The sequence below is a fragment of the Chiloscyllium plagiosum genome, unplaced genomic scaffold (genome assembly GCF_037043375.1).
Source record: "Chiloscyllium plagiosum isolate Xiang-an unplaced genomic scaffold, Cpla_swu_hap1 HiC_scaffold_6, whole genome shotgun sequence".
Taxonomy (NCBI): Eukaryota; Metazoa; Chordata; class Chondrichthyes; order Orectolobiformes; family Hemiscylliidae; genus Chiloscyllium; species Chiloscyllium plagiosum.
The window spans coordinates 14,951,810-14,978,706 of NW_028270144.1; the positions used below are offsets into that span (position 1 = coordinate 14,951,810).

The 26,897-nt window shown below is 41.1% G+C and overlaps 2 protein-coding genes across 8 annotated transcripts in view; one reads left to right on the plus strand and one right to left on the minus strand.

The window, feature by feature from the left end:
- The window catches only part of atp11a (ATPase phospholipid transporting 11A), a 150,088-nt gene extending 149,438 nt beyond the window's left edge, over positions 1–650 (minus strand). For all 7 annotated transcript variants that reach the window (XM_043691212.2, XM_043691213.2, XM_043691218.2 and 4 more), the window contains exon 1: positions 462–650. In XM_043691212.2, coding sequence (XP_043547147.2) covers positions 462–500 — 39 coding nt within the window. In that variant the 5' untranslated portion in view covers positions 501–650. The remainder of the gene's footprint in view (positions 1–461) is intronic.
- Positions 651–6,375: 5,725 nt separating this feature from the next.
- tubgcp3 (tubulin gamma complex component 3) overlaps positions 6,376–26,897 on the plus strand; it is a 59,045-nt gene continuing 38,523 nt past the window's right edge. The window contains exons 1-8 of the mRNA XM_043691221.2: positions 6,376–6,583; positions 12,475–12,582; positions 15,254–15,321; positions 17,829–17,906; positions 21,267–21,481; positions 23,544–23,710; positions 25,704–25,822; positions 26,701–26,826. Coding sequence (XP_043547156.1) covers positions 6,508–6,583; positions 12,475–12,582; positions 15,254–15,321; positions 17,829–17,906; positions 21,267–21,481; positions 23,544–23,710; positions 25,704–25,822; positions 26,701–26,826 — 957 coding nt within the window. The 5' untranslated portion in view covers positions 6,376–6,507. The remainder of the gene's footprint in view (positions 6,584–12,474; positions 12,583–15,253; positions 15,322–17,828; positions 17,907–21,266; positions 21,482–23,543; positions 23,711–25,703; positions 25,823–26,700; positions 26,827–26,897) is intronic.

Below are 26,897 nucleotides of genomic sequence, written 5' to 3' on the forward strand. Positions count from 1 at the left end.
AACCTCCCCTACTCTGATCCACAACCTCCCCACTCCGATCCACAACCTCCCCACTCCGGGACCTGATCCACAACCTCCCCACTCTGAACCACAACCTCCCCACTCCGATCCACAACCTCCCCACTCTGATCCACAACCTCCCCACTCCGATCCACAACCTCCCCACTCCGGGACCTGATCCACAACCTCCCCACTCTGAACCACAACCTCCCCACTCTGATCCACAACCTCCCCACTCCGGGGACTGATCCACATTTGGAGACCGAAGCCGCTTCCAAAATCCTGCGGAGCGGAGGGCGGACTGTGGGAGGCTGGAGCCGGGTTTGAACAGGTGCCGGGCCCCAGGATGAAGCCTGTGCCGGGGCCGGGGTTGGGGCTGGAGAGCGGGGTGCTGCAGGAGGAGGGCGAGAGAGACTATCCCCTCCCCTCCCCAGTAAGGGGCTTGGCCGACGGACACTCACCCAGCGGCGGATGGTGCTCCAGAGCCCGCTCCAGTCCATCGCCTCCTCCCGGTCCGTGTCCGGCTCCAAGCGGCGGCTCTAATCCGCTGTCAGACGGCGCATGTTCCGGCTCTGGGCTCCCGCTCTCCCCGGGAACTGATCCCCTTCCTCCTCCCAGAAAAGTGGGCTCCTCCTCCGGGCGGGCACAGCTCCGTACTCAGACACACAAACACACGGAGACAGATGGGGAACTAATTCACACCAACATACCCGGGGCTACCCGCAACACAATATAATGGTGTGGGCGGAGCCCCTGCTCCCTCAACATGAATCTTTAATATTAATGTTTAATAGCACCGCTTCCTTGTTGCTGTTTACAGCTGCTGCCTCAGAAGGACAGATCGATTAGGGTCTCCTGTATTTTCATTGTAGCTATGGCACTGTTATAGCTTTTCCTGCACAAGTAGGTGAGCTGTTTGCAAACCAGACTCCTTCCAACCTGTCCGGAATAAGAAACCAAAGTAAAACAAAGGATTTATATATTCCTCCCCGATCTGTTAATTTTGTTTCGTGGTCGATTTCCTGCTTGATCTCCACGGGGGTGGTGGCTTGTACGGCAACTCGCTATCAGAGTGGGAGACAGGGAGAGTCCAGCGCCCTCTCAACGTGTGAATGAGGCCAGCAGCAGCTCGTTGCGAAAAAAAAAGACACAGAATCCAAACACCCATGTGAATTGAGGTCAAATACCAAAAAAAGAGACAGCGTAGGAGAAGGAAAGGTGGGATCTCGACATGCAGAGACAGGAAACGTAAAAGTTTTGTTTAAATTCGTAAAGCCTCCACGTGTTTCTCGGTGAAATTGAAACTGGTTTAAGGAGGACATGGCAACTCAGCTTCTTAATTCTGCATTTAACACTGTTCACCAATTTCACTTTACCATGAGCGCTGTTAGCCTCACCATATTTCCTCCCACAAAATCGAGGGTTACTTTAAACAAGATGATGTGCTTTTTGGTGTTATATATGCTACGTGATATTCTGTTTCTAAAGCAGTTGTGCAGAAGACTGCGAGTTTCTCGGCCAGTGTTAGGAACTTTTAGCAGCAACCTGTGTGCTCTTTATGACATTATCAAAAGAGCATTCTGCTCCACGATCACCACTATCCTTAGTAATTCACAGGTAGGGAAACAGAGGCATAGAGTCATCGAGGTGTGCAGAACGGAAGCAGACCGTTCAGTCCAACTAGTCCATACCCCAACCAGATACCCCAACCAAATCTAATCCCATTTGCCAGCACTTGGCCCACATCCCTCAAACCTTTCCTATTCATATACCCATCCAGATGCCTTTTAAATGTTGCAATTGTACCAGCCTCCAGCACTTCCTCTGGCAGCTCATTCCATACATGCACCACCCCTTGTGTGAAAAAGTTGTCCCTTAGGTCCATTTTATATATTTCCCCTCTCACCCTAAACTTATGCCTTCTAGTTCTGGACTCTCCCACCCCAGGGGAAAGACTTTGAGCAGCTCCTCTCTCAGCTGACATGGATAATTCTCTTCCGCTTGATGATACTCTGCAACTACATGCTATGAATAATCTTAGTGCAGTTCTGAAGAAGGGCCACTGGACTTGAAACAATAATTCTGTTTTCTTTGCACAGATGATGGTTTTCTCCAGCAACTTCTGTTTGGTACAGAACTCTTATTATTTGAAATTTAAAAGGCCATATCTTCCCAGCAACAAGCAAGTACCTGGAAAGGATGGATATCATCTATCAAGTATTAATTTTTGAGTATGTGAGCAAAGTTGCTGCCAAACCTCCACCACCACCACCACTACCATCTCCTCTGAGGGAAAGATGCTCTATCCCACAGGATGTGCAGTTTGCAAACAAGAATGGATATTCCGGGGATCACCAAATTATCAGGCACTTCACTTCCCGGTGAATATTTTCTCAATATTTTCAAAATCACACAATAACTTGAGGACATAGGTTTAAGGTGAGGGAGGAAAGATTTAAAAAGGACCAGAGTGGTAACTTTTTCATTCACAGGGCGGTGCGTCTATGGAATGACCTGCCAGATGAAGTGGTGGAGGCAGGTACAATTGCAATATTTAAAAAGCATCTGGATGGATATATGAATGGGAAGGGTATTAGGGATATGGGCCAAATGCTGGCAAATAGGACTCGGTCAGATTGGGATGGCTGGTAGACATGGACAAGTTGGATGGAAGGGTCTGTTTTCTTGCTGTATGACTACCTTCCTGATCTTCTCAGCCACACTGTTACAAAAATCCTTTTTAACACCATTATCACGTGTCAAGTTGACCATTTAGGGAGGTATGCTGCCCCGTATTCCCTCAAAACCACCAGTTTTCAGTCTCTATAAACTTTAAGATTCAGCTGGTTCAACATTTTGTTGTGCATATCCTAACAGCAACAGGTACTATTCACTCAACAACACCTTGGCATATGAGCTAAATTGGTTTTCAGTGTGGTAATTTTTCAATTTAAAAATTCTTATTCAGGTTTTTGAATTCCTCGCATCCCCCAAAACCTCTTCAAGCCTTAGAATTCCTCTACAACCTCTGTGATCCTCAAATTCAGGCTTCTTGTGTATTTGTGCTTTCAATTGCTCTAATATTGGTAGTGAAACTTCAACTTGCCTAGGCCTTCAGCTCTAGAAATTCCTCTTGAAACCTCATTCCTTTCTCCTCCTACCTATTTGACAAGCCTTTTCTTATTTACCCACTACATCTTTACATGGATTGGTATCAAATTTTGATGGATAATGCTCCTGCAAAGCACCTTTAGGCTGTTTAGTATGTTAAAGACACAGTACACAGTGTCTTTGTTAAAGTCACATTTTGTTGTTGCTTAGATTTGTCTGGATGCTTGAAAGTTTGCTGAAACTTTTTGAATGCCATTGGTTGGGGAGGAAGATGGTCCGGAACAAATCTTCAGCATTATCTTACGTTTCTGGAACTAAGCTCCGGAAAGTTTCGGAGCACAAGCTTATTTGATGCAATCGTTTTGTACAGTCTCCAGGGTTGTTGCTGCTTAGATATTAGAAAACAAAACAGAATGCCAACAAACACTTCATCATACTGGCTCCTGGAGCAGAGTCTAATTTTTATTGATTTTCTTTGGGTGCAGCAGATAAATATACAGTCAGCTGAATTATATCTTAATTATATTTATAATTACAGAGCGAGATTTTGTCTATTGATAAATGAGCAACTCCAATTTTCAAAGCATGTTAAATATGGTGAAGTATTATCGGAAAATCAGGATTAAATCTAATATTGAATAAAGTTAAAAGTGAAATACTTTTGTAATTCTTGAATACAGTCAATTTTATGATTGAAATATTAAAATGCCAAGTTACCAACACAATCAAATGGCAGGAGATTCTGCATACTATCACTGTCACAATGCAATTTTTTTTTTTACAATGTCTCCAAAACACAATTCCCATGCAAGGTTTTGAAAAGTGAATCCCTGACCTTCCTTTGGCTTTCAATCAGCAAACCTTTATAATGAAAATCTTTCTGTAAAAGCGTCACATGAATAGCCTTTCTGTCCATGGGGAAGCTTGAGATGAGACAATGAGGCACCAAGACACTTACATTACAATGTCTAAAAGTGTTCTGAAACCAATTCAGAGGTGAAATATTTTCTTTGAATTTATTTCACATTTTAAAATGACAAAGACTGAAGACACTTGATCAGAGGAAGAGAATAACAAAATTAACAGCAATCATTTTAGCTTATACTGGAAGTTCAGCAGGAACGGAATCTCAGAAGTCAAATGAGTTGTGACCAATTAATTTATTAATACTTAATGAGAAAGATGGAAAACATTGCCATACAACCATTAGTTTGTGGTTCATTCATGCCCTTTAAGGGAAGGAATTCTAGGGAAGGGTGGCATGGTGGCTCAGTGGTTAGCACTGCTGCCTCACAGCACCAGGGACCCAGGTTCAATTCTTGGGTAACTGTCTGTGTGGAGTTTGCACATTCTCCCTGTGTCCGTGTGTGTTTTCTCCCACAGTCCAAAGATGTGCAGGTCAGGTGAATTGGCCATGCTAAATTGCCCATAGTATTAGGTGTTTTAGTCAGAGGGAAATGGGTCTGGGTGGGTTACTCTGTGGAGGGTCAGTATGGATTTGTTGGGCTGAAGGGCCTGTTTCCAACTGTAGGGAATCTAATATAAATTTGTGGGCGGCACGGTGGCAGTGGTTAGCACTGCTGCCTCACAGCGCCAGAGACCCGGGTTCAATTCCCGCCTCAGGCGACTGACTGTGTGGAGTTTGCACATTCTCCCCGTGTCTGCATGGGTTTCCTCCGGGTGCTCCGGTTTCCTCCCACAGTTCAAAGATGTGCAGGTCAGGTGAATTGGCCATGCTAAATTGCCCGTGGTGTTAGGTAAGGGGTACATGTAGGGGTATGGGTGGGTTGCGCTTCGGCGGGGCAGTGTGGACTTGTTGGGCCGAAGGGCCTGTTTCCACACTGTAAGTAATCTAATCTAATCTAAATTCTACTGGGCTGAGTTCACCAAGATGCCCAGTTGTCACATAGTGAGTGGATCCTCACCTTTTAAGACTCACTTGAGTACAGAAGTACTGAGGATATTCTTCATAGTGAACGTAAACGTTTTTCAGATGAGTTGATAGGTGGGTCTAGTTTATGTTCAGCATGGACTGGTTGGACCAAAGGGTCTGTTTCTGTGCTGTGTGATGCTATGAGTGGTTAAACTGAGAACTCTCTTGTCTTCTCAGGTGGATGTAAAAGATTCCGTTGCACTATTTTGAAGATGAGCAATTATTCTCTGCGTAGTTTGCTGGGAAATATTTATCCTTCAATCAACATCACCGAAATTACCTTTCCTGAAATTCATTGGCTTTGGAAAAAAAATCTGTGGTGATGAAAGATGCTATGAAGTTCTTTATTTCCTTTCTAAATGTGACTTCAAATGAAATGACCTTGGAAAGCATGCAGTTACCACCATCAGGGAAGAGCTATAAATGGCAGACTTACCAAACAACATTAACCTTCCCATGAATAAATTTAAAATAATACCTGGATAAAAAGGCATGGAAACAGTGTGCGGGATGTTTAAATCTCGAGCATGAAAACCTCACACCCAATGCTCAAAATCTGTGGCACACGATAATTACTGCAAGAAGAACGACAAGGGTCAGCTCCACCTTCAGTGGACTAGGAGTAACCATGGTAACGCCAGCGCGCCTCAACAGACTTCCCTCTGCGCAGACGCGCTCCCTCGTGCCAGCCCTCCTAGATCTGGCCCCGCCCACTCCACGGCTCCGCCCTTTGACCCTTCATATCTCGAGTGGCTGTGCCAGTGTTGGACTGGGGTGGACAAAGTTAAAAATCACGCAACTCCAACAGGATTATTTGGAACCTGATGAAGGGACAGCGCTTCGAACGCTCGTGTTTCCAAATAAACCCGTTGAACTATAACCTGCTGTTGTGGGTTTTTAAACTTTTATCAACCCCAATCAGCGCCAGGCAACCCACAAATCGCTCCACCCAGCCACGCCCGGTCTGCCCGATCAGCCCCTCCCCTCTACTAAGTCACGCCCACCTGCTGGCCCCTTCGCTCTCTCCATCCTGCTCCGCCCACATCTTGACACCGTTCGCATCCATCCTGAACCGCTCATACTGGTCCCGCCCATCCATCGTCGCGCCCCCACACACACTGTCCCCGCCCCTTTTAAGGCCCGCCCTCTATGACCACGCCCCTCAATGCTGTGCCCCGCCCACGCCATGGTCTTGCCCACAGCCACACCCACTCTCCCTCCTCCTGACGCCTCCTTCTCGGCGCCAAGCCCCGCCCTGATCTCGGACCCCATCCATCCCCTCGCGGTGGATTGTGCCTCTGACCCGGAAGTGGATGTTTGCAGTTCCGTTGCAATCAAGCGGGCTCTTGAAAAAAATGGCGCCGTTGGCGCTGGTGATCAACTGAGACCGCAGCTGGGCGGTCTGTGGTAAAGCCAGGGCTTCGACCTGGGACTTGTGGGCCAGGGCACTGGGAAGACGGGCGATGGCGACTGTGGATCATAAGTCACCGAATCTACTGTTGCAAAGCCTGTGCTGCCGGATTCTGGGCCGCAATGAGGGTGAGTTAGGGCCGGGGTCTGGAGCTTGGGCAGCCCGAGACTTGCTGGTCCCGTCCGCAGTCAGTGAGGCAGGAAAGTGTCGACAGTGATTCCGCCCCAGTGAGAATGAAAACAAGCACAAGTGCAATGAGGGAGTGAGGTAGCGACGTGCAGGGGAGGCATTAGACCGAGTATGTTTGCAGCTGGCATTGAGAGGCTAGAATGATGCGTTCTCTTCCAAAGGCGATAACCACAGGGCGGTGACAAGGGTGTTGGAGAAAGAACGGACAAAATTAGGAGGACTTTCTCACGTCGGAGACAATGAAATTGAGAGGCGTAAAATCCGAGTCCTCCAATCGGGGGTTCAGTATTTGGAGAATAGAGGACGTGTTACTCAGGATTATTATAGTGCCAGTCAATATAGGGATAGTGTGAGTGGTAAAAAGCTGAAAATGTGTTGCTGGAAAAGCGCAGCAGGTCAGGCAGCATCCAGGGAACAGGAGAATCGACGTTTCGGGCATAAGCCCTTCTTAAAAACAATGACTGCAGATGCTGGAAGCCAGATTCTGGATTAGTGGTGCTGGAAAAGCACAGCAGTTACTGCTCCTCGGATGCTGCCTGAACTGCTGTGCTTTTCCAGCACCACTAATCCAGAAAGTGGTGTATTATCACCAGGAGTATGAAGAGTAATTAAATTGATGAGATGATATCAGAGGAAAGGATTCAGACTTTTGGAATATAAAGAGTCTGGGTAAGAGGAAGTAGATGAAGAAAAAGCAAAGTTAACATATAATTATAACACAACAAGGCTATTTGGCCAGTCAGAGTAATGCTGGCTCTTCATTGAGTAATCCAATCAATGTGTTCCCTCCTCTCCCTGTAGACCTGCTGGTTTATTTCCCTTCATTGCCATCCTTTTTCCTTATGAAACCACTAATCATTTCCACTTCCAAGACCCTCATGCACAATGGGTTCCCGATCATGATTGTTTGGTATTTGAAGATATTTTCCCTAAACATTTTCATTTATCATTTATTCCTGTTAATTTTGGTTCCATTTTCATCTGGTTAGATCCTACTCTTCTCTTTGAAATTAGCAATTCTCCAAATTGGAAACTTCATTTTAGATTATTACTTTCTATTATCCATTGCTAATTGAACTATTATTACTATCATGTTTCCTATAAGTTACTTAAACCAGCTCATTGCTTGGCACCAGAAATGTCACTCTCCTAGTTGCACTGAATGTACAAATTAGGCAATTTGGTCACATGTTTACCAATTTGGTCACACAAGTCTGTTGCACCATCAATAAGACCATGGCTGATCCAAAAGGCCTCAACACTATCTTCCTGTCTAGTCTCTAGTCCAGTTGATTTCCTTGTCATTCAAGAATCTATCTACCTCAGCCTTAACAATATTCGGGTAATTATGCTTCCCTTTTTCTCTGGTGAAGAGAATTCGGGAACTAATGTCCTTTTGGGAGTAAAAGATTTCTTCAAATCTCCATCTTAATTGAGAGATCCCTCCTTTTTAAACTGTGCCCTCTAGTTCTAATCTCTCCAACACTTGGAATTGTCCTTTCTGCATCCACCCTGTCAATTTCCCTGCAATCTTAAACGTTTCAATAAGATCAGTTCTCATTCTTCTGTATTCCAGTCTCCAATAGTTATAGGGCTGCTGTGTCCAATCTTTGCTCAGAAACCAACCCTTCGTCCCAGTGAATTTTAATCCAGTTATGTTCTTTCTTAAACAAAACTATGCATTGTTCCAGATGTCATATCTCAAACAGACTCTGCAACTGGAAAATTTAGAATATGAGAGATAGCTAATTGAAAATGTAAGAATATTAATAGTTTCTACAGATATTTAGAAAGTAAAGAAGTAAAAAAAATTGTTAGCCCGATAGGAAGTCAGTTTAGGGGATTATTGATCAAAAATAAGGAAATGACAGATTACTTTAACAAGTAGTGTATCACTGTTCACTAGTGGATATAAGTAACATGTTAGAAATATCTGTATATCCAGAAATGGAAGGGAGAGGGAACTTTGGGTAAATTATATCAAGCTTGTGGTACTGAGCAAATTGTTGGAACTGCAGACTAACAAGCCCCTAGGTACTCCTAAACCTTATCCCATGGCCTTAAAGGAATTAACTAGTGAGATAATTAATGCGGGTATCCGTTTTTGGCGAATACCTTGAACAGGTGTTCCTCTTCCTCTTTTTGCAGTTCTGGTGTGCTGCAGTGTGTTGTGGCCCTTTTGAATAGTGTCTTGATGCAACTTCGTTTATGTGTGTTGGGGTGGTTGCTTTCATAGTTCAGGACTTGGTCTGTGTGTGTGGCTTTCCTGTATACCTTTGTGGTGAATTCTCCGTTCGGTGTTCTCTGTACCATCACGTCTAGGAATGGGAGTTGGTTATCCTTTTCTTCTTCTCTCGTGAATCGGATTCCTGTGAGTGTGACGTTGATGATCCGGTGTGTTTTCTCTATTTCTGTGTTTTTAATGATTACAAAGGTGTCATCAACATATCTGACCCAGATGCAACGAAGTTGCATCAAGACACTATTCAAAAGGCCACAAGACACTGCAGCACACCAGAACTGTAAAAAGAGGAAGAGGAACACCTGTACAAGGTATTCGCCAAAAACGGATACCCGTGCAATTTCATCAACAGATGCCTAAGAGAAAGACAACGGAACGAGGACATGCCGCAACCCAAAGGACTAGCCACACTACCATACATCAGGAGCGTTTCAGAACTGACAGCCAGACTACTGCGACCACTAGGACTTATAACAGCACACAAACCAACAGCCACCCTCAGACAACAACTCACCAGAACGAAGGAACCGATACCCAGCATGAGCAAAACTAATGTAGTGTACAAATTCCCATGCAAGGACTGCACAAAACACTATATAGGACAAACAGGAAGACAGCTAACGATCCGCATCCATGAACATCAACTAGCCACGAAACGACACGACCAGCTATCCTTAGTAGCCACACACTGTTTTAAAAAATTCTCAAGGTCAGGTTCGTAGGAGAGTAGTCTGACACAGAACAAACGACCAAGAGGCGAGTCTGCTAGAATATGGGCATTTTATTCCCCGCAGCGTCGCCAGAACGGGTCTGGCTTATACTCACTCTACATGTTACCAAAACTGGGAGCCGTCAGTTCTCGTAGAGCGGTTGCCAACAACCCACGCTCGGCGGTTAAACATAACCCCGGAGCAGACTCACCGAACTGGAGACTTTTCCAGCTGATATACTCTTTTCCAGATATAAACATTCATGTGAACAGCAGAGCAAGGCTAAAAAACACATTCCATTCTGGTTACATACAGATAAGAAGATTCACACGGGACTAAGCAACACCTCCATTCCGGTTAGATTCACACATGTATTGGGACATAATTTTTAACCGTTTCACCACATTCCACTGCTTGGAATTTTACACCACACACACGCAGAAGACAAGCAACATGAATTCGACTGGGACAACACTACCATTATAGGGCAAGCCAAACAAAGAACAGCCAGGGAATTCCTAGAAGCATGGCACTCATCCACAAACTCCATCAACAAACACATCGACCTGGACCCAATATACTGGCCACTACAGCGGACAGTTGAAACTGACAACCGGAAGCGGCAGGGACAGGCCACTATAAATGCCGGAGGAAACACCATAGAAGCGCTTCACAGGAGGCTCCCAAGCACTGAGGATGTCACCTAGACAGGGGACGAAACGTTTGCAACAAAAATTTCCAGCTCGGCGAACAGAACCACAACAGTATCAACAGGGTTTTATTCAAGGGAAACCACATTTAACCAATTTGTTGAAATTGAGGTTAACATGCTGTAGAGAAAGCAGATCTGGTGGATGTGTTGGATTTCCAAATGGCATTTGTAGGTGCTATGTCAAACATTTTTGCAGAAAATGTAATCTCATGGCATAGAGAAAGGAACACATTGGCATAGATAAGAGGTTGACTGGCTAACAGGCAATGATACGGATAGATATATCATTTTCTGGTTGGCAAGATGCTTGAAGTAGGGTACCAGAAACAAGTTGCAACCCCAACCTTTATCAATTTGTATAAGTGATACAAAGGAAAGGATGGAAGATATGGCTGCTAAATTTGATAATAACACAGCAGTAGTTAGCAAAGTAAATTGAGTAGACAGAGCAGATAGCTTAAGCAAGTGGGCAAAAATCTGACAAATGGAGTTGATGTGGGAAGGTGTGAAATTATTTGTTTTGGGAGGAAGAATAAAAGAGGCAGATTATTGAGATTGTGGGGGATTGTCGAGCTCTTGCTATGTAAAGAAATCTGGGTGTCCTGATAATGAAATGCAAAAGGTTAATATGCAGGTACAACAAGTAATAGGAAAGCTGATGAAATGTAATCATTTATTACAAGGGGAATTGAGTACAAGTAGGGAGGTTCTGCTTCAGTTATACAGGTTACTGATGAGACCATATCTGACGTACTGTGAACGTTTGTAGTCTCCTCATTTAAGAAAGGATATAAATACTTTGAAGCAGTCCAGAGAAAGTTTATTTGACTAATACCTGGAATGAGTGGAGTTATTTTTTATTTGCATCATCGAAAATGTTGAACAGGAGAAGACTGAGAGATTTGATTGAACCATTAAACATGCTGGGAGGTTATAACACTGACAACTATCTGGCAATGTGGAAAATTGCCCAATATGTCCTCTAAACAAAAAGGATAAATCAAACCTGGCCCATTATTGCTCTATCAGTCTACTTTGCATCATCAGTAAAGTGATGGAAATTATCATCAACTGTTATGAAGCAGAAGTTGCTTAGCAATAACGTGCTCACTAATGTTGAATTTGAGTTCTGTCAAGGCCACTCAGCTCCTGACTTTATTACAGCTTTGGTTCAAACGTAGATAAAAGAGCTGAATTCTAGCTGTCAGATGAGAGTGACTGCGCTTGACATCAAGGCTGTATTTGACTAATTGTAGCATGAAAGAGCCCGAGCAAATTGGAATCCATGGGAATCAAGGAAAAGCTGTCTGCTGTTTGTAGTCATACCTAGCTGAAAGGAAAATTGTTTGAGGTCAGTCATCTCAGCTCAGGACATCTCTGCAGGAGGTCTCCATGTGATGTCCCACGCTCAAGCACCTTTCCTCTTAAGGCAATCTGCTCATTCCAGGTATTAGTCCAGTAAATCTAAGAACAGCCTGCAATGCATCAGCATCCTCCTTCTGTATGTATGGTGACCAGTATTATACACAGTACTATAGATATGGTCTCACCAATGCTCTGTATAATTGAAGCAAACCTCATTACTCTTGCATCCAATTGACCTTGTAATAAAACAACATTCTATTAGTTTTTTTTTAATTTTCTGTACTTGCATACTAACCTTTGGTGACTCATGTATGAGAACACCCAGATCTCTGCATCTCAGAGTTCTACAACCTCTCTCAGTTTTGATCTGGTTCATTTTTTTTATTTTGCAAAGATAGACAATTTCACACTTTCCCACATTATACTCCAGCTTCCAGATCTTCACACACTTAACCTGTCTATCTCCCTTTATAGCCTCATGACCTCCTTACATAGTTTCATTTTATTTCATTATTTAGTTCTCTAAATGCACATTTGCAGCATTTTGTATTTTTATGTGCACTTGTAAATATAATAAATAGGAAAACAAATTAGTAATTTGCAGTGTGAAGCATGGGATAAAATCTGAGAGACTGGTTTTTGATTATATAATGTTCTCTATTGCAAAATGATCAAGGTCAGTTAAAATTGGAACATTTTTGTCAGTATTGTTGTTTCTAAGACCAAGTTTTAGTTTATTTTAATTTCCCGTCCAACCTGTGGAGCTGAATTGGCTTTACCGTGTGCACTTGTCTTTTATAGCTGATGTGGCTCAACAATTCCAGTACGCTGTGAGAGTAATTGGAAGTAATTTTGCTCCCACCGTGGAAAGAGATGAATTTCTTGTCGCTGAAAAGATCAAGAAAGAAAGTAAGTTGACTTCTTAAAGTAGTTCAGAAATCAATGAAAATGTTCTCAGTGTTTGTTCAGATCACTTAGGCTTGGAATTTTTCTTTTATGTCATTATTATGGCCAACCTATAGTTTGATTAAGTTTTTGTCAAACCTGTGAATGTCTTCACTAGTTTTAATCTATCAAAAATGATCCTTGCAAAATATCACAATGATATCTCCTTTTTAAAAAGTCCAAGTGTGACATTAGTTCTTGCGCTCCCTCCTTGCACTAATTACAGCAAATATAACACTGAGGGTCAACTCATCGCATCCTCTATCCTTGCAGTGATTTTTGTGAAAACGATATTTATCACCAAGTTTCTGAATCATTTAGCTTACTTAACAAGTAATTGCATGAAAGCTTGAAAGAATGAATGGTTGCATATTCAATGGTGAGGAGATGAGTTTCCACGTCAAGGCTGGAAGGAAAAAAATCTCACATAGGCTTTAATAACCTAAACAATTGATGGTCCTCCAAAGGAGGAGATCAATGTTTTATTCCTACTTTGTTTGTCTGGCATCTATGATCATCATCTATGATGCCAGCAAATTTAATTCCTCACTTACTTTGGCATTTAATTTGTTGCTATTAAACAGTGGAGCAGAAGAACAAAATCAGGATTGCTGATTCTGTTCTAGTGGTAAAAGATTTCAGATGGCAATCCAAGTGCCTCCCTGTTCATAATATTATTAGGAATAGCACGTTCAATTCGGTCCCGTTAGCCTATTCTGTGATTTCATAAATCTTAACTCATCCAATTATACCCCACTCCATTTTCCTGATTGTCCCCATAACTCTTAACTTCCTTACAAAAATCTGTCTAACTCAGCCTTGAATATACTATATTCAAAGATCCAGGCTCCAGTGTTCCCTGAGGAAGATAATTGCACAGACTAGCGATCCCCTGATGAAAAAAAAATTGCATTTTTAATAAAAGTAAAATTTACAAATGCTGGAAATCTGTAACAAGTAGAGAATGTAGGGAAAATCTCAGCAGGTCTGGCAGCATCTGCTTTGAGTCTGGTGTGACGCTTCTTAAAAACTGAAAGGAGTTGGAAATTTTTTTTATACTTCTGACAGAGGCAGAAGTGCAACAATAGGGCAAATGGTATCGAAGCAAGATTAGAGTGATGCTGGAAAAGCACAGCAGGTCAGGCAGCATCCGAGGAGCAGGAAACACATTCCTGATGAAGGGCTGCTGGCCAAAACATCAATTTTCCTGACTCTTGGATGTTCCTTGACCTGCTGTGCTTTTCCAGCACAACTCTAATCTTGCTCTAATCTCCAGCATTTGCAGTCCTCACTTTCACCCAGATGGTACAGAAGCCCAGTGCAAAAGACAAAGGAGTATTTAATGGTGGTGAAATGGAAAAGAAAATGCAGCTGTAGTTTACAAGACACAGAGACAGACACACAGCCCTGGCAAACCCATCATTCCAGTTTATACCTGCCCTACTGAACGTAATGTGTACTTATCTTAACTCTATTTCACTGTCCCCGCTTTACTCAATTTCTTACATAAATTCATGATTCTTCTGATGCTTTATATCATTCCATAATTTCTGCTTTTTTGGCCCTACTTGTCGCCTCTTCAGCATGTATTTGCACTCCCTGTACACATCCTTTCCCCATCAGGATGCTCTGAAGTTGCTCTGCATTTGTACTGAAAAGAGACCTTCGCAATCTCCATCCTATGCCACGTACTTATCCTATCTGTTTCCCTTTGTGTCCTCTTCACAACTTGATTTGCTACCTATTTTTGTCACCAGCACATTTTAGCTACTGTTATCTAAGTCATGAACATATATATTGCAAATAGATCAGGCTCCACCGTAGATCCCTGTGTAACTCCGCAAGATTTGATTTGCCAAGTTTAAGCTGTATCTCTTCTCTGTGCTTGCAGTTAGCTAACTAATCCACTTTACATGCTAATATGCTTCTCCAACACCACAAGCTCTTTACCTTGCTAAGTAATGTTTTATGTGGCATCTTATTAAATACCTTTTGAAATTCAACTACGTCACATCCATTTATTCACTATTTACCATGTCACTTTATTTACCCTTTGCTGTTTTATATACTTGTACAAACCATTTTTAAAATATTTTGAATTAGCCTTCTTTTCATACAACAAATTTTCCTGTTTTGTCTTTAGTCTTTTTTTTGCTGGTTTCAAACATTTGTCCAATCTCTGATCTCCCACGAATCTTTACTGTATTTTGTATTTTCTTTCAAATTGATACTATCCCCAACTTTAGGATTAAATGCTTAATTTAATGTTCATCAGTGCATCGTTGCCTGTTTTGCAGTGAAGAAGCTGTCATGTCTTCCTGGTGTCTCGGTGCAGGAGGTGTAGGATGCAGAGAATTGGACTTGTCCATGATTAACAAATAGATAACATATGAGGACAGCAACTTGAGCAATGCCTTCAATGACCAAATAAATTAATTTTAATGGATTTTATTAAGAACAAAGTCTGGATTGTGACAGTGATCCTTAACGTCCATTAAAACTTAATAGAATTGATGAAAAATCCAAGTCTTCTCATGCTTGTATATAGAATTGAAGTGGGATGCGCAATTTGATGAACTTGCGGTTTTCATACTTTAAGATGACCATTTCCCCATGACAATGTTCTGTCTTACAGTGGCAAGACAGAGGAGAGAGGCAGATGCTGCTTTGTTTGCAGAACTTCACCGTAAACTGCAATCACAGGTAAGATTTAGTTAGCTCTTACATAGAAGAAAACTAGTGACATCCTGAACTCCAGCATTTACAGTCTTTATCACCCTAAACTTCATTTCTTCTCTGGTTAATATCATTTTCTCATAACAGATCAAAACGAGCAATCTTTTTCCAATTTCCTGATCCTCCTGTCACGAAGCAGTAATGCATTACATTTGGTTCTGACACTAAATTGTTTGCACTTCTACAATTTTTGCTTGATCAGTAGATATCTGATATTAAAGTAACATTTCCCCTTTCTCTGTTCATCAAACAAATATCATTCCTGTCTTTGTTGACCTACGTTGGCTCCAGATTCAGCAGCACCTCAATTTTAAAGCAACGATGGACATGATTTTCACTGTGCAGTAACTATAAAAGCAAGGTGGGAACAGCACCAACCCTTGCATATGGGCGCCTTTGATCTCAAAAAGCTCTTTGATACTGTCAACAGCAAGAGATTATAGAGTATCCTTTGATATTTTCAAAGTTTGTCACCATTTTCTGCTTGTTCTATAAGAACATGCAAGTTATGATCCTAAACAATGCATCCAATGCCAACCCAATTCACGTTCATATAAGGGTCAAGTTTTGTCATCGCACAATGCTCTTCACGACCTTCCTTGCTGCGATGCTTCATCTCACCCCTTTTCCTGTTGGAATCCACCTAATCTATAGAACAAACCAAAATCTGTTCAACCTCTGTAACCTGCTGGCAAGATCCAAGGTAATCTCATCCTCTGACATTAAACTCTCTGCATCTGCCAACATGTATCATCAACATCTTCACCAGCGCTAAGAGAGCATGGGCCTTAAAGTGAACATTTATCAAACAAAGCTCCTGTACCTAACCTGTGAGATTTCTCTAATTAGTTTCTCAAATTTCTTCTCATATAGTTTCTCATTCTTAGCATCATTGAGTAAATCTATATTTGTTTCCAGTGGTTTTAATGTCATTTCCATAATGAAGCACCAGCACTACATAGTTTCTGATTGTGGCTGAACCAAGTCATTCATATACATTTTTCATCATGCCTTCTGTACTATTTGTACTCTGTGGCCCTATTAATAAAAACCAAATGCTATTGGCCTCTGTGACTTTATACTTCCAAAGAGTTACATACTTGTATTTTTAGGTCCCTTTGTTTGTCTATACCCTTCATCCCTCTATTGAGTGTATACTCTAACGTATTGATCTTCTTCTCACAGCCCTTTACCTCATGCTTATCCACATACCTACCATCTACTGGTCCATTCTCTTAACCTGCTGATTATCGCACTAAACTCTTTTACACACTTCCTTGCTGACAAACTCTCTACTTGAGCAATCTTGAATGGCCTTGCAGCTTTTCTATTTGGAAAACCCAGCCTCCTCCCTTTACTTCCCTTTCTTCCTTTAAAGACAAAAGTCGATGGTCTTTCCCATTACGTTAGGCATAAACATTTCCACCGATGCTACCTAGCCAACATTTTAGGATTTTACTTAGATTTCCAGCATTTGTAGAATTTTATTTTTGCATGTTATTTCAACGCGTGACTATTTTGACACACACTCCTTACATTCTACTGTTCAGAAACTTGAGGTCATCTAATACCCTTCCAGTTTTTGCTCTCATCAAATCCCTTTACCTGTCATCCCTTGGATCGCTAACCCTAATTGAGCTTCCAGTTAAGCAGTGCATCAATTTTAAGAATTCTGATCCTTTCAGTGAAATTCCTAATTTCCTCACCCCTCACTATCTCTGTAATCTCCGATCTAACCCTTAGATGTTATTGTGCTCTTGAACATCTCCAAATTTTATTTGCTTTATCATTGATGCTGTACCTTCAGCAGTTTAGGGTTCCCTCAGTATCAGCCTCCAGCTTTTTATTTGATCTTATAAAGTCGAGCTCTTTGACCAAGCTTTTGGCCATCTTCCCAAATTTGTTTTTGCATTAATCAATGCCAAGTTTTGCATTATAATGCTCCACCAAGGTGTCTTGGGATGTTTTATTACACTAATTTGTATATAAAGTATCTTTTAATATTTCCTCCCTCTTTGAGCACCCTGCAATCTCATGCTTCAGTATGGAAAATTATGCAATGAGTATATTTTTATGTCTGGGTATCGCTCAAGAAGAGCTCAGTGCCAAAAGTATGTCTGTCTCAAAGCTAATGACGTCATTTTTCTAAATGCATGTGCCCCATTAGCTTTATTTTTCCGCCTGTCAATGATATTTGGTTTCTTCCTCTTCTCAGCCACTCTCTAGTTGCAAATGTTTCTCTTTTATTTTTCCTTCCCAACTTTTCTTTTTAGTTTCTATGGAGGATAGTTGGTATCTTAACCTTCTTCAAATGTCTGAATTACAACCTATATGGCGAATTATCATGGGTAGAAGCGGCTGCAGTTATTCTGTTTCAACATTTGGATGTGTTTTAGATTCCTTCTGCTTTATGATCTATCACTTCAACAAAAGTTGTCTTAGTTCATTTAACAGATATGTTCTGTTCCCCTTAGGGCATTATAAAAAACAGATGGGCTGTACTCTATCTCCTGCTAAGCCTGAGTGAGGATCCACGGAAACCCCAAAGCAAGGTATCAGTAAAGTTATCTTGGAATTGAAATTCTAAGCACTGACACTTCAGGAAGCTACTAACAATCAGCTCAAACATCTTTTAAAACAGAAGAAATAGTTGATTTAAATCTTGGTACATGCTTAAGTAACAAGGTATGGTCGCCATAGTCCCAGAGCGTCATAGGCCTCCTCTCTCATTAGAGAGAGACAACTGGTGGTGGTGTAACCTTGAGTCAACATATTTAAGGCAAGGGAAGTCGTTGAGAAGGCCAAACTTGTATGGTAACCTAAGTCAGTGATTGAATTGAATCTGCACTATTCGCATCACTCTGCATCGGAAACCAGCCGACTGAGCTAACCAACCTCATATTATTCTAGGATTAGAACGTTCAGAATTGAATTGATTGCAACATCTGATACTTTCAGTATAGGCTAGCCATTCTGCTCACTGGCTTATACAGCTGTTAATGCCCAGACCATCCTTCCTTCCATGCTGCTTCTTTAACCCTGCCAGTGTATACTTTCTTCCTCATATAATTAGTTAAATGCATCTATTGTTTGCCTCAGCTTTCCTTGCTGGACGACGCTTCATATTCTGACTATTCTGTGTATAGATATTTCTCCTGAAGGTGCTATTGGTTGTATTAGTGACCATCACGTATGTGACTTTTTTTGTATTCATGCCCTATTTGAGCTTCCTCTCTGTCTGCACAATCCAACATCTTCATAGCCACGAGGACTTTTATCAGGCCACTCCTCAAGTTGCTCACTTCTACAAAGAGTCCCAAGATGTTCAGTCTGTCCTGATAGGTTTAACACCTTAGTATCTTTTTATGTTTAGAGTCAGGTTTCCCTCATATGTGAATTTATCCCTTTTATCTAGTCCTTTTTTATTTTGTTTTTTGCTGTCTTTTTATATTTTGTCCAATCTTCTGATCTGCACAATCTTTGCTGAATTATACACTTTTTTAAAATTCAGTTTGAAACTAATCCTTGCGATTTGTGTGAATTAAGAAAGTTAAATTCCATCCCTAGAATCTTTTTTCATTGGAATATATCTTAACTGTTATTTCCCGTTAGGTAACCAATCCTGTTTTTAAAAAAAATAGCAAAGTCCTCACATCCTGATGGGATTCATCCTCAGCTCCTAATAAAATTGGCTGCCAAGATAATCAATACTTTGATTTTAATTTTCCAATATTTCCTAGATTCTGAGCAGGTTCTAATTCTATATCCAAACTAATATGTTCGCTACACACTTTAGCTCTTATTTTGTCTAATAGCATTATCAAGTGCCTTCTCAAAACCTAAATACAGTGCAGCCACAGGTACCTCTTCATCCAAGTTGCTTGAACGATAACAAAGCGTTCTGAAAGTTAGCTCAGTTTGCCAGATGGCTGATTGGTGATGCAGAATGATTCCAACTGCATGGGTTCCATTCCCACACTGACTGAGGTTACCATGAAGTCGTCGTCTTCTCAACCTCTCCTCTTCCCCTAAAGCATGATGATCCTCAGGTTAAAAGCACTATCAGTTGTCACTCTGAGAGCTGCCCTATGGTCTGGTAATTACTGTGACTTGACTTTTCCTACATTATTAGACTGTTTATTCCATAGCTAGATTTTTCCTTTAATTAACAATTGGGAAGAGTGAAGCTATTGTTTTTGATCCTCAAATGTTTGGAGACCAACTCAATTCCTGTCCCTGCCAACAATGTGATTGTAAGACAGTTTGTTCATGACTATAGAATTAGACGTTTTTTAGATTAGATTATTTAGTGTGGAAACAGGCCCTTTGGTCCAGCAAGTCCATACCAACCCCACCGAAGTGCAACCCACCCAGACCCATTCCCCTATGCCTAACACTACTTAAGACCACCAAAGATGAAGATATCCTTTTATTTAGATATTCAGCTTTGAGTATGTTTCATTCAAGTATATATTCATGTTATTTGTCTATGGTAAAAACATCTTGTTATTTTTAGCTGTGCGTCTGCAATTGCATATGTATGTTCATGGCTAGTCTTTGCCACTGAATAATTTAAAACTGCTGCGCTGCAATCAAAATTCCAAAATGGTGAAAGGGAAGCAGCTTCAATAGGTTAGAATTCTTTAGTTTGGTCACAGTTGGCTGTTGATGGATCCGTATATCAGAGGTTGAGAAAAGAACTGAACAGACGTTTCCAGTTGGTTCTGCCAAATTTCATTCGAGGGAGGCAGAGGAGATGACTCTCAACATTTAAGATGGGATGGTACTGTACCTGTCACAAGTGGAGGTCATCTGACAAAGTGGGAGGTCAGTACTGGAGAGTTGAAAAGCAGAGATCCTAATACATTGAAGTTTTTTTTTCAGAGTAAATGTCTCAGTATATGGAGATAGCACAAGTTTATCTGTATGGTGTTCCATTTTAGTCATGGTCATAGAGATCTACAGCACAGAGGCCCTTCGATCTATCATCTGCACAGACCAAAAACAGCCATATAACTATTCTTATCTGATTTTCCAGCACTTGGTCCACATCCTTGTGTGCCTTGCCATCTATATACTTTTTAAATAAATTTCTGCTTCTAACACCATTACAACTGTGAGTTCCAGATTCCCACTACCCTCCGGGTGAAAAAGCTTTTGCTGACAACTCCTCTAAGCCTGTGTTCCTTCCCTTAAATTTATGTCCCTGAGTTTTGAACCCTCCATCAAAAGGAAATGTTTCATCCTCACGGCTATGTGTATGCCCCTCATAATTTTATACTTTTCAATCATGTCCCCTCTCCATCTCCTTCACTCTAAATAAAGCAGTCCTAGTCTTTCCAATCTTTCTTCTTAACTGAAGCTCTGCAGCCCAGGCAGCATCACGATAAATCTCCTCTGCACCATCTCCAGTGCTATCATATATGTCCGATAATAAAATACTGCACACAATGCTTACCTGTGGAATAACCAACATTTATACAATTCCAGCATAAACTCCCTGTTTTTATGAGATTACATACAGCATGTACACATCTGCTGACTTTCTTTGATTTATGTTCAAACAGCTGAATAGAAAGGTCTGAGATTAGATATTTGGTATTGAATTTATCCTAACATAATGATCTGATTGGCTTTGATGGACTGTATGCAGCAGCTTCCATTGTTGTTTAACTTCTCTTGATATCTAAAACTTATAATCCAAGTCTCTTCCCTATCTGAAGTTTTAAAGTTTAATGCACGACAGCTAATTCCATGATACACTTTATATCCTTTATGGCTGTATGCACATTCACTACAATGAGATTTTAAGTAATGTACTCTTTGGAAGCCAAGGTTGATTTGAATTTTATGTTAGCATTTTGTTATGCTATTGCCACCCTGACTTAAGCTTGATCATTCTGATTTTTCAGGTTGCTAATTATGCAGCATTATTTGCTCAAGCATTGCCAAGAGATGCTCATTCTACCCCTTATTATTACTCAAGACCCCAGAGTCTGCCCCTATCTTATCCTGATAGAGCTCCTTCATCTCAGAGTGCTGGCAGCATTGGAAGCAGTGGAGTTGGTAGTCTAAGTGTGTATGGCTTAAATGGACCAACCCCAACTCCTCAGTCTTTATTACCTGGGTAAGTAACCTTCTGATCTGTAAATTAAAGTAAAATATGAATGTAAAATCCTTGAGGGCTACAATGAAATCATTTCTAATGTAGTGACAAGGACTCTTTGTAGATTAATGTAACTTTAGTTTGTGTTGTCTCATCTTGGAAGAACTGCTTTTTGGAGTTTTTCTAGTGCCCCTTGCAGGATGTTAATTGCTGACCAAGAACAGGAATTACTAAGCTTGAATTACCAGTTGAATGTTTTTCTTGTCTGCCCTATTATGGGATGTGATGGCAGTGGTCAAAAGGAGTTACACATCATCTGATTTCCTCAAACAAAACTCTTGATTTTATTTTTATTTTTAGCTTCATAAAAATAGAGTTAAATCTCCAAGCTTTGTCTGGCTCATCTTGTACTGGAGGCTGTGAGATGGGCTGGGTGGGGTTAGTTGTGTAAAGTAAAGCAAGCTGTGACAGGCAGTTCTTTCATAAGCAGTATTAGATTAGATTAGACTACTTACAGTGTGGAAACAGGCCCTTCAGCCCAACAAGTCCACACTGACTCGCCGAAGCGCAACCCACACAGACCCATTCCACTACATTTACGTCTTCACCTAACACTACGGACAATTTAGCATGGCCAATTCACCTAATCTGCACAATTTTGGATTGTGGGAGGAAACCGGAGCACCCGGAGGAAACCCACGCAGACACGGGGAGAATGTGCAAACTCCATACAGTCAGTCGCCTGAGGCGGGAATTGAACCCAGAGGTCTCTGGCGCTGTGAGGCAACAGTGCTAACCACTGTGCCACTATATAGCTGCAAACCTCAAACCTTCACTCATTGGAGTGAACTCAGTCTAAAGGACTCTGCATGTTTTGGCACAATGGAAAAGTTAACTTTCAAATTGAACATCGTGTTTGGTCCTTTATGGTGGCTTCAGACACATCAACACATTCCATATGATGATGGTCTTAATGATTCCAAATGCTTTCAAGTAATATTCAAGTTTAGATTCCAGCTTATGTTTTACTTATGGGAAAAAGTGCCCATGAACCAGTAATCAATGTTAACTACAAACTGTTAAAAATACTTTCTGAACTTCTGATTAGGATTTTTAGTGATTCTTCTCCCTTTTCTATTGAATTGTCATCTCTCGGCTCTTGTCAATTGTGCAGTTAAGCAGAGGTGCTTGAAAACGTGAGAGTTGGAGCATAAGTTTTGATGTTCCCATGTGAGTGTGTGCAAATAAAGCAGAGTTTGATACAGAATACATCAGCAGTCAATATTCCATTGGATACATGGATGAGGTCAATGAGACGGAAAGGATATGGAATCATAGAATGCTTGCAGCACAGAAGGTTGCCATTAAACGCATCTTAGTTATTCTGGCTCTATTTTAAGAGCAACTCAGCTTGTCCCTCTGCCACATTTACCCTTTGCCCTCCATTTTATTTTCTCTTCACAAAATTATCCAAGAACCTTTTGAAAGCCACAATTGAATCTGGCTCAACCGCACTTTCAAGCAATGTATTCCAGATCATAATTACTTGCAGTGTAATAACCTTTTTCCTCATGAAACCTTTGGGTGATTCACCATTCAAGTTTAAATTGGTATCCTCTGGCTTTCGATCCTTCATTCAATGAGAACAATTCCTATCTGCTCTGCCTGGACCCTCCTGAAGTTTGGACCGGTCCACCAAATCTGCTGTTCTCCTCCTCCTCTAAGTGGGCAGCTCTATTTTCTCCAATATTTCTTTATCGCTGAAATCCCATATTTTTGGAAGCGTTTTTGTAAATCTTTTCTGCATCCCTTCTAATGCCTTCCTATTTTTGCTTTTTGGGTGACTATGCTATCCTGACTGCAAATCTTCTCCCATTGTCTATCTGAAAGTTTTCATCACAAAACTTTTAAAATCTGGTGTGTGTGTGTGTGTGTGTGTGGTCAGAAGCCCAAAGTAGTTTTCCTGTAACTTCACTGATACTGACCTGCGCAGTTATCACTGGCAGATAATATAATGGGTTCTAAATTGTGGCCAAGTCCTGTAAAATGTAACTTGTAATGAGGATGCTTGTATCTTAATCAGACAAACATACCAAACAACAGGAACGGCAGATACAGTGAGGCAGCAACTAGGATCACGATTTGCATGGGCTTTATCTGCTGCTCAACCTCCATTATCTACCTCAAAGGGCCTCCCAAGTTCCATTTCTCGCAATATGTCAAGAATGAGACGTGAAGGAGAACATGGATGTGAGTATTCAGTAGATTTCTTAATTTGCTACTCAACAGCCAACTTCTCAGCATGGGCAGAGGTTTTCTGAACAGTTACCCAGATTATCTAATTATTATCACTTTGGTGTTTATGGAACCTTGCTGAGTGCAAATTGCATTACAGCAATATGACAACTCTTTAAAGTACTTCTTGGGCTGTCAAGCATTGTGGAAAATCCTTTTTTTTAAAACCTTTCTTCTAGTGCTTATTGTTTCGCTTGTATAAAAGCAAAAAACTGCAGATGCTGGAAATCTGAAATAAAAACAACGTGCCGAAGAAGCTCAGCAAGTCTGGCAGTATCTTTAGGGAGAAAAACAATGTTAATGTTTTGAGTCGGTATGGCTCCTCTCCAGATTGAACAGCCATAGTCACTCAAAACATTAACAGTTTCTCTCAACAGATACTATCAAACCTACTGAATTTCTCCAGCATTTTCTGTTTTTGATTAAGCTGTTGCTCCGGGAATCCATTGTGAAGGATGAGATTTTGAATACTTGGAAATGTATGGTAAAATAGGGCAAAGACAGCATGGTTTCATCAAGGGTCATGCCCGACAAATCTGCTAGAATTGTTTGAGAAAGTAACAAGCAGGTTAGAGCAACGAGAACCAATGAATGTTATCCTGGACTTCAAGAAAGCTTTTGACAAGGTGCTGCACAGGAGGCTACTCAGTAAGATAAGGGCCTGTGGTGTCATACGCACAGTGCTAGCATGTATAGAAGCACGGCTGTCTGGCAGAAAGCAGAGAATAGGGATAAAAAGGTTCTTCTCGGGATGGTAGCTGGTGACAAGTGAGGTTCTGCAAGGCTCAGTGGTAGGACCACAACTTTTCACTTTAAACGTTAACAATTTACATGAAGGAACTGAGGGCAACCTGGCTAAGTTTGCAGGCGATCCAAAGATAGATAGAGGAACGGGTAGCTTTGAGGAGGCGGAGAGGCTGCAGAAGGATTTGGACAGCTTAGGAGAGTGGGCAAAGAAGCGGCAGATCGTGTACAACATGGGAATGTGTGAGGTTATGCACTCCGGAAGGAAGAATAATGGGATGGACTATTTTCTAAATGGGGAGAAAAATGCAAAGAGACTTGGGATATCTAGTCCAGGATTCTATCGAGGTAAACTTACAGGTTGAATCAGTAGTTAGGAGAGACTCACACCCGAGGGCAAAGCCTTAAAGTAAAGGGAAGCCCTTTTAGGACGGATATAAAGAGAAACTTCTTCAGCCAGAGTGTGCTGAATCTATGGAATTCATTATCACAGAAAGCTGTGGAGGCCAGGTCTTTGAGTATATTTCAGACTGAGATAGGCTTTTGTGTATCAGGGGTCACAGAGACAAAGTGGGAGAATGGGGTTGAGAAACTTAGCAGTCATGATTGAATGGTAAAGCAGACTTAATGGGCTGAATGGCCTTATTTCTGCTCCTGTGTCTTATGGTCTTGCACCTACTGGGGTTGCTAATGATGAACTTGATCGTTGTGGCCTGAAACACACAGTGGCAGAACAGTTTTCTTCCAGGTCATTTGCCCTGCATAAGATATTGCTACTCACATATTTGAATATGTAGACAACTATTTGACAACTTAAATCTATTTGACTATATGTTCAGTTAATTAGATAACTTGTGAGAACTGTTAGACAATGAGACACAGTTGAATGTATCCAATAACCAATTAATTACCTTTGCCATATCAGCTCTTATAATGTAGAAAATGCTCCAGTCAACTTGCACAGATGTTTACTGCTCTCTGCCATGTGTTGGCAGTTGGTAATGTTTCTTGTTGAATCCACCTTATTGAAATTCCTCACATAGATTATCCTAGGCTGTATGTGTAATGCTGAAGGATATGTTACCTTGCTGAACCTTCCTGAGGCCATCATCACTCTGCCCTGTCATTTAACTGTAAATGCAGCCTGCTTTAAAAAAAACAGTTGTTTGAAGTCTCAGTCCTGATCTGTCGTGTTGTTTTTCAGCATCTTCAGAAGTGACAGAGGCAGCTCTGGTCAGAGATATTCTATATGTCCTGCAAGGAATTGATGGCAAATCTATTAAAATGTGTAATTCTGAAAACTGCTATAAAATTGATTCCAAGGTAATTGATCTTAATTGAAAATTTGGAGTAAATATAAATTCTTGCATGATATTTAGCATTTATATATTCAGCCACCTTTTCTTGTTCATTTTCTAATCTGTTAGTGAACAGTATATAGAATTCAGTGAAGACATTTATTGAAGTCTTGAGAATCATAAGTTGTCTGGATTGGGAGAGATGTCATTTTTTTCAATGTCAATAGCCTGAAAGTATAGAGCATTGTTAATCTGCTTTCTTTACCAGTTACCAAAGAATTAGCTTGGTTGTCCAACCAGTTAATTGTTGCATATAAATAATCTACAACTAGATATATTTTCTTTCTGCCTTTCACCCATGCTTGGGCTGTCCTTGAGATTGTTTAAAATGGTTTGAAAATTTAGAAATTCTTGTAGAGAAAAAGTGGACTGATAATGCTTTAAATTTCTAGGATATTAACAACCTAAAACAGATGAGGCATTTATTCACTAAGGATAACGAATCTGTGGAATTCTTTAACCCCAATACCACCCCCACCCCCTCCAACCACCAGCGCCCACCCAGTCAAGAGGGCTGTTGAGGTTAGGTGGTTAACAGTGTTCAGGGCTGAGACAAGCAGATTTTAAATCAGTAAATGGAATTCAGGGTTATGGGGAAAAGGCATGAAAGTGGAGTTGATGATTATCAGGTCAGTCACAATCTCATTGAATGATGGAACAGACCTGATGGGCAGAAATGACTACCATTGTTCAGACTTTTTTTTTAAAACATGACAGAACCTCTTAATATGCAATTAACTTTGAAATGTAATTGATTGCTGTATGGGAGAAAGCCAAATGTTTTCCACATCCGAAATGGTGCTGTGTTCAGTCAACATAGAATTTCTTTTTGGTTTTGTACAGATGGGAATATCAAAGTCTTTGAGGGATACTGCAAGTAGATTAGCAGAACTTGGATGGCTTCACAACAAAATAAGAAAGTACACTGACCAGAGATGCTTGGACCGTGCCTTTGGTCTTGTGGGTCAGGTATGTTGTACTCCTCTTGCAGCGTCTATACCCCTGAACAGACATACGTAAGCAAACAACTAGGAAAGGTT